Consider the following 13,753-nt stretch of genomic DNA (forward strand, 5'->3'; position numbering starts at 1 on the left):
AATCAATGCCCAGGAAGCCGAGAACCGACGACAACGTGATAGATACAAGAGCACCGATGGTGACGGAACCATTACTTCTAGAGCGTGGTATATACGACAAAGTATCTAGAAGTAGCACACATCTTCCCTCATTATCTCATCTTACATCACTAACCAGCGAAGAAAGTGGATAGACACTGGTAAGTGAGCACGCCATGAGTATTTGCATCCTAACTAATAATATCCAGCCAGATACGAAACAAATAACTTACAATATCCTGAAAAGTTTAACCTCGGTGTTATCCATGTAATCAACAACGCTGTTATTGTTCGACTAATGAACGCGCTGACCCTAACTCACGACCTTCATACATTCTTGGCAACTTCGATATTGCATGAGCTGGGTGACTCTTAACCCACACCTACAGAAACGACTATGTAGACTCAGATCTCATGGGTCAGACTGAAACTTTGTCAGACTGAAGTATTAACCATTCTGAGATATGGATGGAATCAAAGAGAGCCAAGTGGCCACAGATGGGTCCACGTACCTTGAAGACTGCATTTGGCTCAATCTTAAACAAATATCGCAATATGGTTACCCACAAAGCGCAAAGAATGTCAAATAGGGACAAGTCATCATTCCCAGGCCATGTGTTCACGAGTCATGCGTTCCACAAATCTCCCCCTTGCAGTTTTCATGGTGTTCTTTCTCTGCAATTATTATTTCCCGCGGCGGAGTATGCTGCTGGTGCGTTCTCATCATGAGCCTATCCTCTACCAAAGGGCCGTCTGCAGTGTATATAGACTGCAGAATGGTCCGTCGAATCTTGACAAGGCAGTAGAAAGCGGCAGTAAATTATCTTTTAGCTTCATTCGGTTCCCTCAAGACATATTCTGTGGTCCAGTGGTGATTCTTTACAACAAGAAATGGCTACTTATTGGAATCTGTTGAAGAGAAGAAATGGCTGGTCGCTCACTCTACGATCAAATATAATGTTTAACGCATAATGTTAATTAACAATCAATACCAGTTACTATCCTGAATCAAAAGCTTATCCCGGAATCGTATACACCTGACAAAGATCTACCCAACCCTCTGATCTCTATTCACAAGCTTTTACCAAAACAGCTAGTAAGCCCTCCGCTTCTTCCAAACCGGCTGCTCCGACCCCTCCACCTCCAGCGAAGTCAACACAGGCGTCGTATACCCCAACTCCAGACTCTCGACCTTGGCCCCACCGCTCTCCAGCGCCCACACGCTCAACGCAATCCAGTTGGGACCCTGGTAGTTCAGAATCCCCTGCGGCACGGGGTAGGCCGTCTGGGGCCCGATATTGTTCACGAACTTGCCGTACTGGTACCCGTTGATGAACATCTGCACGCGGTACGCCGGCTCGCCCTCGGTGCTGTTCCCGAAGTGGAAGTAAAGCGGCACGTCCCAGCCTTGCGGGATGTCGAGGTCGAAGGAGGCGCTGTAGAACCCGATTCCTGGGTCCGTGAGCCCCTCCAGTGGACTGCTGGATGGCCAGGACTGGGTGGGTGGCTTGGGCTGGTGGAACCCCTGGCGCTCGGCGAAGAGGCCGCCTTCGTTGAGGGGCCCGCGGGTCTTGTCGGCGTAGTCTTCGCCGCCGAGGTTGCCGGTGAGTTTCCATTTGATGGCGCTGGCGTCGTGGCCTGAGAGTTTGTAGTCGAGGATGCCTCGGGGGTTCTTCATCTCGTCTTGGCCGACGGTCCAGTTTTCGTCGAGGCCCATGTTGTCGATTACTACTGTGAGGACGTAGGACTTGCCCTTTTGGAGTTGGGGGAGCTTGTAGGTTGAGCTGTAGTCTTTGTTGGCGTTGAGGCCTGGCCATGATCCGAGGAAGGTCTTGTCGAGCCACACTGCGCTGCCGAAGGCGGAGCCGCCCTGGGTGCGCACGAAGAAGGTTGTGTCGTCGCCTTCCGTTGATTCTTGGGCGGTGAAATGGCCGCGGTAGATCAAGTAGCCGGTGTGGAAGCCGTAGTCGGACGAGTAGAGAGAGGTTGGCGTTTTGAGCGGGTGCATTGAGTTCTTCGTCTGGCGCAAGCTGGCTGCCGTCCAGGTGGAGTCGTCGTACGATGGCTGGATCTCGGGAAGCGTGTCGAGATACTTCCAGTCGAGGTCCTTGAGGCTGGGCAAGTCAATTGCAGGTTCCTTGTATTGGACTTCGGTGCTCCAGATGCCGTTCTTGTCAACCTTGTGGGTGGTCTTCTTGCCGTTGATGAACAGATTCTTCGCGCGCGATGGTGCTCCGATGACTTCTACCGGGGTAGTCGCGTTGAAGTCGGCGGTCAGATGCAGATTGGCACCCTGCAGGTGGGCTGTCCGGACGAGATAGCCTGCCTTGACGATGAGGGACGAAGCAGTCTTGGCTGCGGTGCTCAGTCCGGGCGACTTCCCCTCGGAGGGAAGCTCAGGGACCCAGTAGTTGTACGCCGAGTTGCGGTCTTGACGAGTCAGTGGACTTCATGTTGGAGAGGCTGTGCAGCGGCTTACCGAGAAGAACGACCTTCAGATCACCAACCTCGACGATGCGTCGGGTCGACGAGACATCCCAAGCAACAACGACTGCATTCCTGATCTTCTTCGACTCGATTCCAGATTCGGAGCCTTCAACAACGACAGCTTCAGATTTGGAAGCAATCGCAAACTCGTGGTGTTCTTCCGGACCACCGTACAGAACAAGAACCTTGTCCTTGCCAAATTTCTTCCAGGTAAATACCTCCGCAGTTGAGTACAGCACGTTTGTCCCCGCCACATCGTAGTCCACGACGTGAATCTTGGAGTCACGGCCATTCAGGGACAGCTTTCCCCCTAGCTGGGGAACAGTCACATTGCCCGCAGTCGTGGGGAGCCGAAGCTTGTAGGGAGTGGACGCCTGGCTACTATAATCGGTGTGTCGGACGATGAAGAACGACCCCGTCTTCTGTCCGATCAGCGGCGTGACGACCAGATCGGTTGTATCCGAGTAAACACCCGTGGTCCAGTTCCCTGGTGTCGCAACAAGGTACGACGGGGATACCTTGGCGAAGTTACCAATGAGCTTGAGCTCGCTGTACTTCTCGCGGGTAATGTTGCGGCTCTCGGTCAGCGGCGATCCATAGTCGTACGAAGTGTATCCACCGGGATGGCCGAGATTGCCCCAATTGGTTCCTCCGAAGGTCTAACCTCTTAGCATGAGTATGACATGGGGTAGGGAAACATACCATGTACAGATTGAGGATGGCAACCCCAAAGCTGAAGTCATTCTTGTAGAACACCCTCTCGAATTCATGGTTTACGAGCGCCGCGCAGTTATCGAAACCCGGACCTCCCCACGGGTCGAAAGCACCGGCTTGAAACTATGACCGTTAACTATGTTCACACCATAGAGTGAAAAGGCCTACCTCGACGAGAGAATATGGGGTTGACGGGCTCTGTTCGAGGTGCGTCGCACGCCAGTCGGTCGGGAGATTGCCCTTGGGCCACACACTCGGATTGGCCTAGTTTGTTAGATCATCTGTGGCTGCTTTGCTAGGAGGAGTGACATACACAATCAAATCCAAGCCTAAGCACGTTAGATCACTTCTATATGGAAAGAGAGAGTAGACTTACGGGTAGCTGTCATGACCGTAGATGTCCACCTCGCCTTTCCCAGTCCCCGGGGCATTGTGCCCACTAGCGGATGCGTCGTTGCTGAGCATCGGTACCACAATGCCAGCCTTGCGGGCCTGGTCAATAACATATTGGAAATAGTCTGGGTCCGGGAACTTTTCGCCGTCAACGGCCCCGGTGTACTCGTTCTCCGGCTGGTAGATGATGACGGGTCCGCCGTTCGTAATCTGCGCCTTGGCAATCGTGGAGGCAACGTTGGCAATGTAGCTAATCAATCAGTGCCGCTCATATATGACTGCCTGTAGTAAATCGAAGATCGTACTTATCAGTCGCCTTCAAGAACTCCTTATCATTCGCGCGCAGCGTGCCATTGACTCTCTGCAACCAGCCGGGGTACCCACCACCCGACGCCTCCGCATTGATATACGGACCCGGGCGGGCAATTAAGTAGACACCGGCCTCTTTCGCCGCATCGAAGAACGGTTCGAGAGCGAAGATTCCATCCGCACGGTAATCACCGGGCTTTCCCTCCAGGAGGGCCCAATCGACGTAGAAAGAGACGCAATTGAATCCGGAGGCCTTGATTTTTTGGAGGAGGTCAAGCCAGAGGGAGATGACCGGGAGACTTATCAGTTAGCGTGATCATCACAATGGGTGGGGAGAGAGAGTGAACATACCGGAATGCATGGACCTCTGCACTGAAGAGCATGATCCGTTCGCCATTGACGAAGAGTGATTTGTCATCCCAGGTTACCTACATCGTGTAAGCGTGCTTCCAGTACTTAGATCAGTAAACACGAACATATTTCTGGAGCAGGTCCCGCTGCACCGGATCGTGGTGTTCTATGAGGGTGAAGCCATTGAGGCGGTCCTTGATAGCGACACCAACCGCCTGGGTGGCCAGCAAGGCAGCGGTAGCGAAAGACAGCAACTTCATGGCGTAAAGACCCAATAGATACTGTCGTTGGGGAATGTATCAAGCTCGAGGTGGAGCTGCCCTTTAAATTGACATTGCTCCTCCATTCCAGTCGAACCGCAGTGGGACAGGGATGGTCAACTAGACATTCCTTGGCACGTGAGGCCATATTTTGCCAATAGCTGAGGCCATTGACGCAACAAGTCAGTCCGTCCAGAGACTCCAAGTAGTGCGGAGTAATGCGAACCGTCTTAAGGAGACGAGGTGGAGAGGATAGATGAACGCGAACAAGGAGAGGATCTGGTCCATCTGGATCTCCACCCGGGAAGACTAATCAGGACTAGCGTCGGTCCTTTCTCCGCATTCCTTCGATCTTAGTCTTTTTCTCTCTCAACCTTCTTTCTACTTTGCTCTCATCCATGCCATACTGTCTGAAATATATAGTCATCTCGACAAGCAATTGATCTGTGAATATCATAATTATCGAAAGTGTTCATCGGATTGAGTGTCCCAAACCACAGTATACCCTCAACATCACAACCCAGATCAAAGTCAAGCTTCGTCTCCGTGCGGGGTGAACCACTCTCGACTCCACCATTGAAGACGCGCATGGTGAGCAAACAAAGTGACAAATAACAACACTAACGGATTCGGATCTGGCGGAAATTCTCCGATTTAACCGATAAGTTACACCCGCAGATCGAGGAACAACTGTGCATGAAACATTGCCGAACATTACCCACGGCGATCGGAGAGACTGCTGGTTGGCGAGCTGCTTCAATTGTCTTACCTGCGGTCTTGGGGAGATCTCCGCTATTGGCGGAAATATTGGGGGGAGTTGTATATATCCCTGACAATGCAGTGTGACGGTGAGGAGTAGCTTGCGGGATCGTATATCCTGGGATGTTCTGGGGTCAGAAAGTACGGTCCGATCTTCCAGGCTACCCGACAAGGAACAGCTCTACCTAGATGAAGTCTAACATCATACAGGAATGACAGTGTATAATGCCACCAATAAACACCAATCTCTCATGTACAATCATGTAGTCAGCTATGATTAAGTCTCTTATACAACTCCATCAAATCCAGTGCTTTTTCAACCCAACCCCCACTAGGCTAAACTCTATACTGTCGTGTTGAACCGATCCTCCTCATCTCCAGCCTTGGTGTACGTCTCGCGCGTCTCCACGTACTCCTGCTCATCCTGTCCGATGGCCAGGTTCTCCTGCTTCAGCGCCTCCTCTTCGGTCTGCGCGGGCGTTGCCGACGACGAGGCCGTCTGTTCTTTCGCCTGCGCCTGCCGCTTGATCGTCGTGTTGATCACGGGCGTGTCGTCGTTGAAGATACGGAGGAGCATCGCTCGGCGGTCTTCCTTGGGGAGCATCAGGTTGACCGAGTGGAGCGAGCGCCAGAGGGGGAGAACAATTCGCTCGCTGTTCAAAGTCAGTCAGTTGGTGTTTCGAACATGTAAATGATAAAGGTTGAAAAAAAAAAAAAAAAAAAAAAAAAAAAAAAAAAAATTTTTGAACATACCTTCCCTGCTCATTACCAGTCGCCTGGGGTTCAATGTACAAAACACTGCACCCCATGGGGATATCTCTGACGCGCTCGCCAATCTCGCCGAGATCCTTCCACCCATTGTCGTCGACCTTGGGGAACATCTCAATCAGCAGTCTCCGCAGCGTCTCCTTCTCGGTCAGCGTGACGGCACGCGCGGGGCCAAGCCACGGCTCCAGCAGGCGCAGGCCATCGGTCTGGATGCGCCAGCGGCAGACGCCCGCGCGCTGGACGTCCTGCTTGACGAACATCTTGACACCGCAGTGCACGATCTTCATGCCCTGGCCTTCGTTCGCGGTCAGGATGTCGCGCGCCAGGGCGCTGGTGTAGTAGATGGTCTTGGTGGGGATGGCCTGGGCGTTGCGGACCATGAAGCGATCACGCGGGAAGCGGTCCGACGCTTCGTAGAACTTGTAGATGGGGTCCAGCTCTTCGTTGCTGGGGTCCAGGTACTTGTAGGGCTCTTCCGTCGGCTGGCCGGGCTTCTTCTTCTTCGGTGCCTCGGCTTGCGGCGCGGGCTGCGTGGCGGGTTCCTGGGGCAGAGGGGTGGACGAGGTCGCGTCGGAGGTCTCGACGGCGTCCGACTCCGGGAGCGGGTGAGGCTTGTGGATGGGACGGTCGCCCAGCACCACTTCTGTGCCGTCCTCGAGCTTGGTGCGCTTAGCCGGGATCTCGTCCTCCCTGCTATCGGCGTCGCGCTTCGCGGGCGAAATCTGGTTCGTGGCCGAGTAGGGGGGCTGGTGCGTAGCTTGCGCGACTGACTGGTTCTTCGACGCTTCCTCTTCGGCCGCCTTGTCGGGCGTCACCATGTCGTCAAGCGCGTCGATCTTCTCCAGCGGCTCGCCGGGGCTGTTCTTCTGCTTCGACTCGAGTTCCTCGGCCAGGGCGGCGACGGTGCCCTTGGGGATGACCTTGATGGAGTCCTCCGGCTTGGCGCGGATCTCGGACAGCTTCTCCAGCACGGTAATGAAGAAACCACCGGTGTCCTGCAGGTGAGGATAGATGCGGACGCACCGGTCGAGCGGCATGTCGGCGTCCTCGGGCGGGAACATGCTGGTGGCGATGCGGCCCAGTCCGTTGATACCCTCGCGCTCCCTCTGCTCCTCGATTTCCTTCCAGTTGCTCCACATGCGACCCTCGCGGTCCATCACCTTCCACGACCGCAAACCGGGTCGCCTCTGCAGGCCGGGCAGCTCGTTGCTGCAGTCGACGATCCGGACGTTCGCCGAGCCGCCACAGCGCTCGATGGCACTGGCAATGACGGCCTCGTTCTCGATGGGGTTCATACTGCACGTCGAGTAGACGACCCGTCCACCCACCTTCAGCATCTGCAGGGCACGAACCAGAATCCGCACCTGGACGGCATGGAGGCCGAGCGCGTTGCTCACGGTCCACGTCTCCCAGATGTTGGGGTTCTTCCTCGTGGTGCCATCTCCGGTACAGGGCACATCGGCGAGAATGCGGTCGAACTTCAGGTATCGGTTCTTGCCCTCGGTGGGAGGCAACTTGATGGACGGGTACATGGTCGCGTCGTGGTTGGTCACAATCAAGTTGGGGGAGCTGAGGCGCTTCATCTGGTGAATAAGCATGTGCGCGCGCTTGTAGTCGCTGTCGTTGGCGATGAGAAGACCCGTTGTCCTTCCGTCGTCGTTGAGACCCTCAGGGCCCATCGGCTCGGGAGTCGCAGATCCATTCTTCACCTGCGTGGACACCTGCGCCATCGCCTCCTCCTCTCCGGCATGCAGCAGCTCCATCAACTGCGCGGACTTGCTACCGGGGGCGGCGCACATGTCCAGCACCGTCATGCCGGGCTTGGCACCGATCAACAGCGGCGGAATCATACTGACGACCTCCTGGCGCGTGATGTTTCCGACCTCGGTCTCGGCGACAAGGAACTTCTGGAACGAGGCGAAGGGGCGGAACCGACGGACGACGTTTTTGGGGGTGGTCATGGACCACGCGAGCTGATCGGGATACCAGGGCACGGGGCAGGGCGGCTCAACGAAGCTACCCTCATACTCGATGGAGGTGATTTGGGGGACGTAGTAGTCCTTGAGTCTTTCCTGGACGGCGAGCGCATGACTATGACAATCAGTATAATTCACACAACAAGGGCCCCGACTTCAACTGCAGATATGCGAATGGGGAGGAAAAGGCAAAAATCAATCAAAGTCAAATATCGCACGGACAAAACATACCCTTTGGATCCCGTAAACCGGAAGCTGTTCGGCAGATCCCTCCGCAACGCAGCCCAAAACGCCTCCTTCTCCTCATCGGGAATGAAGTCCTGGTTGTTGTAGTAGTTCTCGAACTTCTCATTGATTTTCGGTTGGTCCCTCCAATTGGTGCGCTGCTGTCCGCCGCGGCCGCCGCCTCTGCCGCCCTGTCGGTAGAAGAAGCTGTCAGTGGGGTTGAGATTGCGACAAGTTCGATTGGAGACCAAGTAAGAGACTCACCTTCTTACCGCCACGTTTTCCCATGGCGCCGAGTAATGGAGATGGAGCGCGTATACTGCCGAAAAGCTGGATTTTCGACGCTGTGGATTCTCGATCGACGGAAGAAGCCGTCGATTTGCGGAATTTCGCTCGTCGAACAATCTGCAGGAACATTGTTATCCCGAGTTAGTCAGCACGATCTATACATCTTCGATTTGAGGGTGATTTAAATATATATTTTCTAGTCGGATATGATTTACGTAAATTAGAAGTGATTAAAAGAGCAGTGAGTTTTGTATATAGATGAGATGCATATGGTTGAGTGAGGACGCTGTTATCTCGATGCTACATAAAAGTAGTGCTGGCTGGTAGACAGTAGCGCATGGAACACTCCTCTGGGCAAGAACCGTTAGAAGGTTGCTTCTAAAGTAATCGATGGAGATGTATATGCTGAATATGGGTCTTTATAATAGTATGTTGACCTTTTATTCTCCTTAATAAGGCACCCTGACGGGTTCACTCATGGTAGGATGTAACCCTAAACCCTAAGACAAGTGTGCAGGTTGAACAACATTCCTGCAACTCCTCGGTATATTCTGCATCATACCAGAGAAGGCAATGCTATAGTCGAGCTTGGTGAAGTGAGTATAAAGATTACAGTCACTCCAAGTGCAGCCCGCAATAATTGCATATGTCTGTTCCACCGGCAGCACTTCTCCGATCAAGTATGCTGATCCGTATCAATCCCGGCTGGGGAAGCATGCATATATATTCGATGTATCCGATTTCCATTGCATATGATACATCCAATTTATAAGTCTATCCAAGCAGTTCGTTGACCTTTCGACACACCTCCTTCATGGCTGACCCCGCCCACTCAAAATCGCTCAGCTCCAGATAGACCTGCGCACTGATCCGAAACCACCATGCCCCCTTGAACCAGTATACCGGCATATAGGTCTGCCACTCCTCAATCAGCGTCCTCTGCATCCACTCCGAAATGTTAACTGGACGTCCCCGCCAGTTCATGCACTCGCCTTCCTTCGGCGGGACCGGGAGGAGGATGTTGACCAAGAAGCAGTCGGTGTATGTGTGGGTGGAATTATCCAGAACGGATGTCCCCAACGCAGCTGCTACAATCTTGCCGCCTTCACGGGCAAGATTTGTGCAGTAGGTGCGGATCTTCTCCTCGCCGCCACAGACAGTCTGGCGCCATTTGATAGCCGCAGGCACAGTCAAGAACGCAATGTTATCGTATGTTCCGGTATGTTCGAAGTTAAGCTCAAATTCGCTGTGTGACTGCGGTGCAATCGAAATTTTCTTTTCTTCGTTTTGTGCTAGTCGTGGACGAAATCCGTGACTGGTCGGAATAGTGCTTCTCATCATGGCTTGGTTGCGCTCCGGTACGTAAAACATGGCACACCCACGGGGGGTGAACAACCATTTGTGGCAGTTACTGACGAGGAAGTCCGGATCAAGAGATGGCAGATCCAGGTCAATCTGTCCGATCCCGTGAGCCGCGTCGATGAGACTCAGCACGCCCTCAGAGCGACAGACGGCCGTGAGGGCTTCAAATGGCAGTCGAATCCCCGGATTAGAGCTGATCGTATCGAAGATGGCAATGCGGGGTCTACGCCCATCCCGGCGGGAGGCATCAATAGCCTCTCGGAAAGCAGCGACGAAATCGTCGTCTTCAACCGGGTAGGTGAGTTGGATTTGGCGAGTGCGCACGAGATCCCGGCTCGTCTCGGAGATATAATCGGCTGTCTTGCCGCATGCGCCATATACCACGTCAAACTCAATGATTTCATCTTTGCCGTCGGTGTTCCAGACCATGTTGCGAAACACAGTGTTTACACCAGTGGTCGCATTGGTCACGAAGACCACAGTCGACCGCGGAACTCCCAAGAATTGTGCGACTGCCGCACGCGACTCGTCGAGCAACTCAGGGAAGCGGTATTTAATGAAGGGGCAAGGCCGGGCTTCACATTCATCGCGCAACCTATTGGCCTCTCGTTGGATTGCGGTGGGACAAGTGCCGTAGGACCCTGGATCGGTAAGTAGAGAACGAGGAGCCCGACAGCAAGCAGTGGGGATGTACCATGGTTGAGATTGTGGTATCCAGGAGCAAAGGAGAAATGCTTCTTCATCTCCTTCCCAAAGGGCGTTGGCCCAGAGCCAAGAGCTACATCCGCTTCTCCCATCGTGAATGGTGTAGAGTAGATACCAAGTGGAAGAGAAACAGAAAGGAGGGGAAGAAGGCTCACTGGATCTGGGCTTGAGGCAGCTTACCTATACCTAAGTTTCCCGTCGGCTACACCCGGTCGAAGGCATTCACTCTGACTGGTTGTCGAACAAGTCAATGCACACCCCCCGCACTAATCAAAGCAAGGGTTTGACATGACGATAACATTACCGTTGCATTTGTGAACGCTATCTCCCACGCTAAGAGCGGTCTGGGTATGGATGCTTCGTATTGCCCCGCAGAGTGTGTGGTTATCACGAGAGGGTTATCAGCACAGCATGCCATGCACTGTCTAGTATCTATCAACAATCAACATGCAGGACTCCAAGGATGACATCGACGTCACCAACATCGACCAAAGTAAGACGCAAAAGACGCCAGCCGATATTGAAAAGGAAGCGGCCGAGCAAAAGAATGTAGGAACACTCCAACGACGACTCAAATCCCGGCATGTCCAATTCCTGGCACTCTCGGGGGCGATAGGAACGGGGCTCTTCGTCGGGATGGGACAGGTGCTTTCTCTGGCTGGTCCGCTGTCCGCAGTACTCGCCTATGCCATCACCGGCGTGAACCTGTTCGCTGTCATCAACAGCATGGGCGAGATGGGGACCTGGCTGCCACTAACGGGGGCGGTGCCTGTATTCGCCGCTAGATTTGTGGACGAAGCGCTGGGGTTCACGCTGGGATGGAACTACTGGTATCAGTTTGCCATCGGGGTGCCGATCGAGATCAGCGCCGCGGTAATGGTCATCGAATACTGGCCCAACGGGGTGTCGACAGCGGCGTGGATCACCATTCTCTTCGCGATCATGGTCGTGACCAATAGCCTCCCGGTGCGGGTCTACGGCGAGGTGGAATTTGTGCTCGGGTCGATCAAACTGCTGACCATCGTCGGACTGATGATCCTCATGTTCATTATCACTCTGGGCGGCGGACCCAACCATGACCGGATCGGCTTCCGATATTGGGTGCACCCAGGGCCGATGCTCGAGTATCTTGCGGAGGGGTCACTAGGACGGTTCCTCGCCTTTTGGAAGGTGTTTATCCAGGCGACGTTCAGCTACGGCGGCAGCGAGATGGTGGTCGTCGCAGCCGGAGAGACGGAGAATCCCCGGCGCAACATCCCCAAGGCCGTGCGACGAGTGTTCTGGCGAATCGCCATTTTCTACGTCGGCAGCGTTTTCCTAGTTGGGCTGTGTGTTTCTGCCCAAGACAGCCGACTCCTCAACGCCATTGAGAACAAAGCAGCCGGCGTCGGAGCCAGCCCGTTCGTCATCGCCATCGCGAACAGCGGCATCCGCGTGCTGCCGTCGATCATCAACGCTGTCGTGCTGACGTCGGCTGTATCAGCGGGCAACTCGTTCTTCTACGCCTCAACGCGCATCCTCTACTCGACAGCGTTAGACGGCAAGGCCCCCCGGTTCCTCACGTACGAGAAGTTTGGCGTCCCCTACGCCTGCGTGGCCGTGACCAGCGCTCTCAGCTTGCTCGTCTATCTCAATGTATCCGCCAGTGCAGCCGAGGTCTTCTTCTGGATTAGCAACCTCAGCTCGGTGAGCACACTGATCGTGTGGGCCTCCATCTCTATCACCTATGTGCGGTTCTACCGTGGACTCAAGCACCACGGCATCGACCGATCAACGCTCCCGTTCAAATCACCATTTCAGCCGTACCTGGCGTACTTCGCCATCGGGTTCTCAACGATAGTCGCCTTTTTCAACGGATACGATGCTTTCTTCCCTGGCAGGTTCAGCGCCAAGAGCTTCGTGCCGCCGTACATCGATATCCCGATCTTTGCTTGTCTGTTCCTGGGATACAAGATTGTCAAGCGGACCAAATTCGTGCGACTGGAGGACATGGATCTCTGGTCTGGGAAGGCGGAGGCAGACCGATTGGAGTCGGTGTGGGAGGAGCCCAAACCTCGCAATTTTCTAGGTAGGTCTTTGAGCTCGTGGGAGTGGTTACGTGCTAATTGTTGCAGAGAGAATATGGTTCTGGATTGCGTGAGGGAATCGAGTGTTGTAGTTACATTGTCCATTCCAACCTTCATATACCATGGTAAACCGTGATTTCCATTCCAAGTAATCGGACTGTTGTTCATTCAAGAAAGACACCCTTGACCGCCGCTGCATATGCCTTGATTAGGCTGCAGCTGCTCTGCCGTTACTTATAGTTAGACCTCGGGGGGTCTCCACGGACACAGCACCGTGGAAAGTATCAGTTTTTCTCCTGACGCACGACCCGCATCGGGCACTATGGGGTTGAAGGATCTAACACATGTGCAAGAACTGGCCTAGGTCGGATGGGTTGTGGGTTGTGAATATGCTCTTGAACCGCTGAAGAATGCGGTGTTTGATTCTGTTCCGGCTGTTTCCCGGTTCCAGCCTCGCTGGAGGACGGCATCGCAAAGCCCGCCTGTTCAGGAAGAACCAGTCCGGTCGCAGAGACAGGTACTGAACGCTTAGACGTCGTGGGTTTAGGACGCAGCGGTCTGAGGCCGGTGGTGCCAGGGGGGGGTACAAGTGAGGATTTCCCCATGCTTCTGGTCTGAATTCCGCCCTTCACGGTCTGGCGATTTGGTGGTGAGTTGAGCTTGAGAGACTTTCGCTTCTTTCGATAATTGACCTGATGTATCGTGTCAGTAAAACAGATAAGGAATCTAGAGACCCTTGCCAGGCAAACTGAGACTTGCGTAGTAGGTCCGACATCTCTTGCAGGTCTTGCACGGTCGGTTATTTTGCCCCAGGTAATGAAGTTCGGGCAACGATTTGTTACATCTACTGCAGAATTTAAAACTGTCCATGTTGTAAATATATGGTCTGATAGGCAAATATGGGGATAAAATGGATGGTTGGGTGAGTCCATCGCTGCAGCTCAGCTGAGATTACTTTGTAGAGAATATTTGCTGAGAGGAAGAAGGTTCCACCAGATCACTCTTTCTCTATTTGACTTGGGCAAGTGGTTCCTTGCTCTTATCCAGCTACTACTTACCAGTTGACATGTTG

At 53.8% G+C, this 13,753-nt stretch overlaps 4 protein-coding genes across 4 annotated transcripts; 1 reads left to right on the forward strand and 3 right to left on the reverse strand.

Annotated features, from left to right (window-relative positions):
• Window positions 1-1,039: 1,039 nt before the first annotated feature.
• P168DRAFT_324023 (glycoside hydrolase family 35 protein) lies at window positions 1,040-4,532 on the reverse strand (the record flags this gene model as incomplete). The annotated part of the gene is made up of 9 exons (XM_024840772.1): window positions 1,040-2,448; window positions 2,498-3,164; window positions 3,208-3,342; window positions 3,388-3,483; window positions 3,533-3,548; window positions 3,596-3,862; window positions 3,918-4,220; window positions 4,273-4,349; window positions 4,398-4,532. The coding sequence occupies 9 exons, from the start codon at window positions 4,530-4,532 to the stop codon at window positions 1,112-1,114; spliced, it is 3,033 nt and encodes a 1,010-aa protein (XP_024697576.1). The 3' UTR covers window positions 1,040-1,111.
• A 990-nt stretch (window positions 4,533-5,522) lies between these two features.
• P168DRAFT_263367 (tRNA (cytosine-C5-)-methyltransferase) lies at window positions 5,523-8,601 on the reverse strand. Its single transcript, XM_024834796.1, has 4 exons — window positions 8,525-8,601; window positions 8,267-8,451; window positions 6,045-8,150; window positions 5,523-5,944 (listed from the first exon to the last, which is right to left on the reverse strand). Exons 1-4 carry the CDS (start codon window positions 8,546-8,548, stop codon window positions 5,635-5,637), a joined length of 2,625 nt encoding a protein of 874 aa, XP_024697577.1. The 5' UTR covers window positions 8,549-8,601; the 3' UTR covers window positions 5,523-5,634.
• A 683-nt stretch (window positions 8,602-9,284) lies between these two features.
• Window positions 9,285-10,723, reverse strand: P168DRAFT_308709 (PLP-dependent transferase). The gene is made up of 2 exons (XM_024839227.1): window positions 10,605-10,723; window positions 9,285-10,551 (listed from the first exon to the last, which is right to left on the reverse strand). The coding sequence occupies exons 1-2, from the start codon at window positions 10,705-10,707 to the stop codon at window positions 9,323-9,325; spliced, it is 1,332 nt and encodes a 443-aa protein (XP_024697578.1). The 5' UTR covers window positions 10,708-10,723; the 3' UTR covers window positions 9,285-9,322.
• A 339-nt stretch (window positions 10,724-11,062) lies between these two features.
• Window positions 11,063-12,765, forward strand: P168DRAFT_308710 (amino acid transporter; the record flags this gene model as incomplete). The annotated part of the gene is made up of 3 exons (XM_024839228.1): window positions 11,063-11,108; window positions 11,148-12,683; window positions 12,730-12,765. The coding sequence occupies 3 exons, from the start codon at window positions 11,063-11,065 to the stop codon at window positions 12,753-12,755; spliced, it is 1,608 nt and encodes a 535-aa protein (XP_024697579.1). The 3' UTR covers window positions 12,756-12,765.
• Between the last annotated feature and the right edge of the window lie 988 nt (window positions 12,766-13,753).

This window comes from Aspergillus campestris, assembly GCF_002847485.1.
Source record: "Aspergillus campestris IBT 28561 chromosome Unknown P168scaffold_1, whole genome shotgun sequence".
Taxonomy (NCBI): Eukaryota; Fungi; Ascomycota; class Eurotiomycetes; order Eurotiales; family Aspergillaceae; genus Aspergillus; species Aspergillus campestris.

Coding starts and splice junctions, on each gene's coding strand:
- P168DRAFT_263367 (XM_024834796.1), bottom strand. CDS start 8,548: ATGGGAAAACGTGGCGGTAAGAAG. Junction 8,452..8,524: donor GAAAACGTGGCGGTAAGAAG/GTGAGTCTCTTA, acceptor TTCTACCGACAG/GGCGGCAGAGGCGGCGGCCG. Junction 8,151..8,266: donor CGGTTTACGGGATCCAAAGG/GTATGTTTTGTC, acceptor TGATTGTCATAG/TCATGCGCTCGCCGTCCAGG.
- P168DRAFT_308709 (XM_024839227.1), bottom strand. CDS start 10,707: ATGGGAGAAGCGGATGTAGCTCTTGGCTCTGGGCCAACGCCCTTTGGG. Junction 10,552..10,604: donor ATACCACAATCTCAACCATG/GTACATCCCCAC, acceptor TTACCGATCCAG/GGTCCTACGGCACTTGTCCC.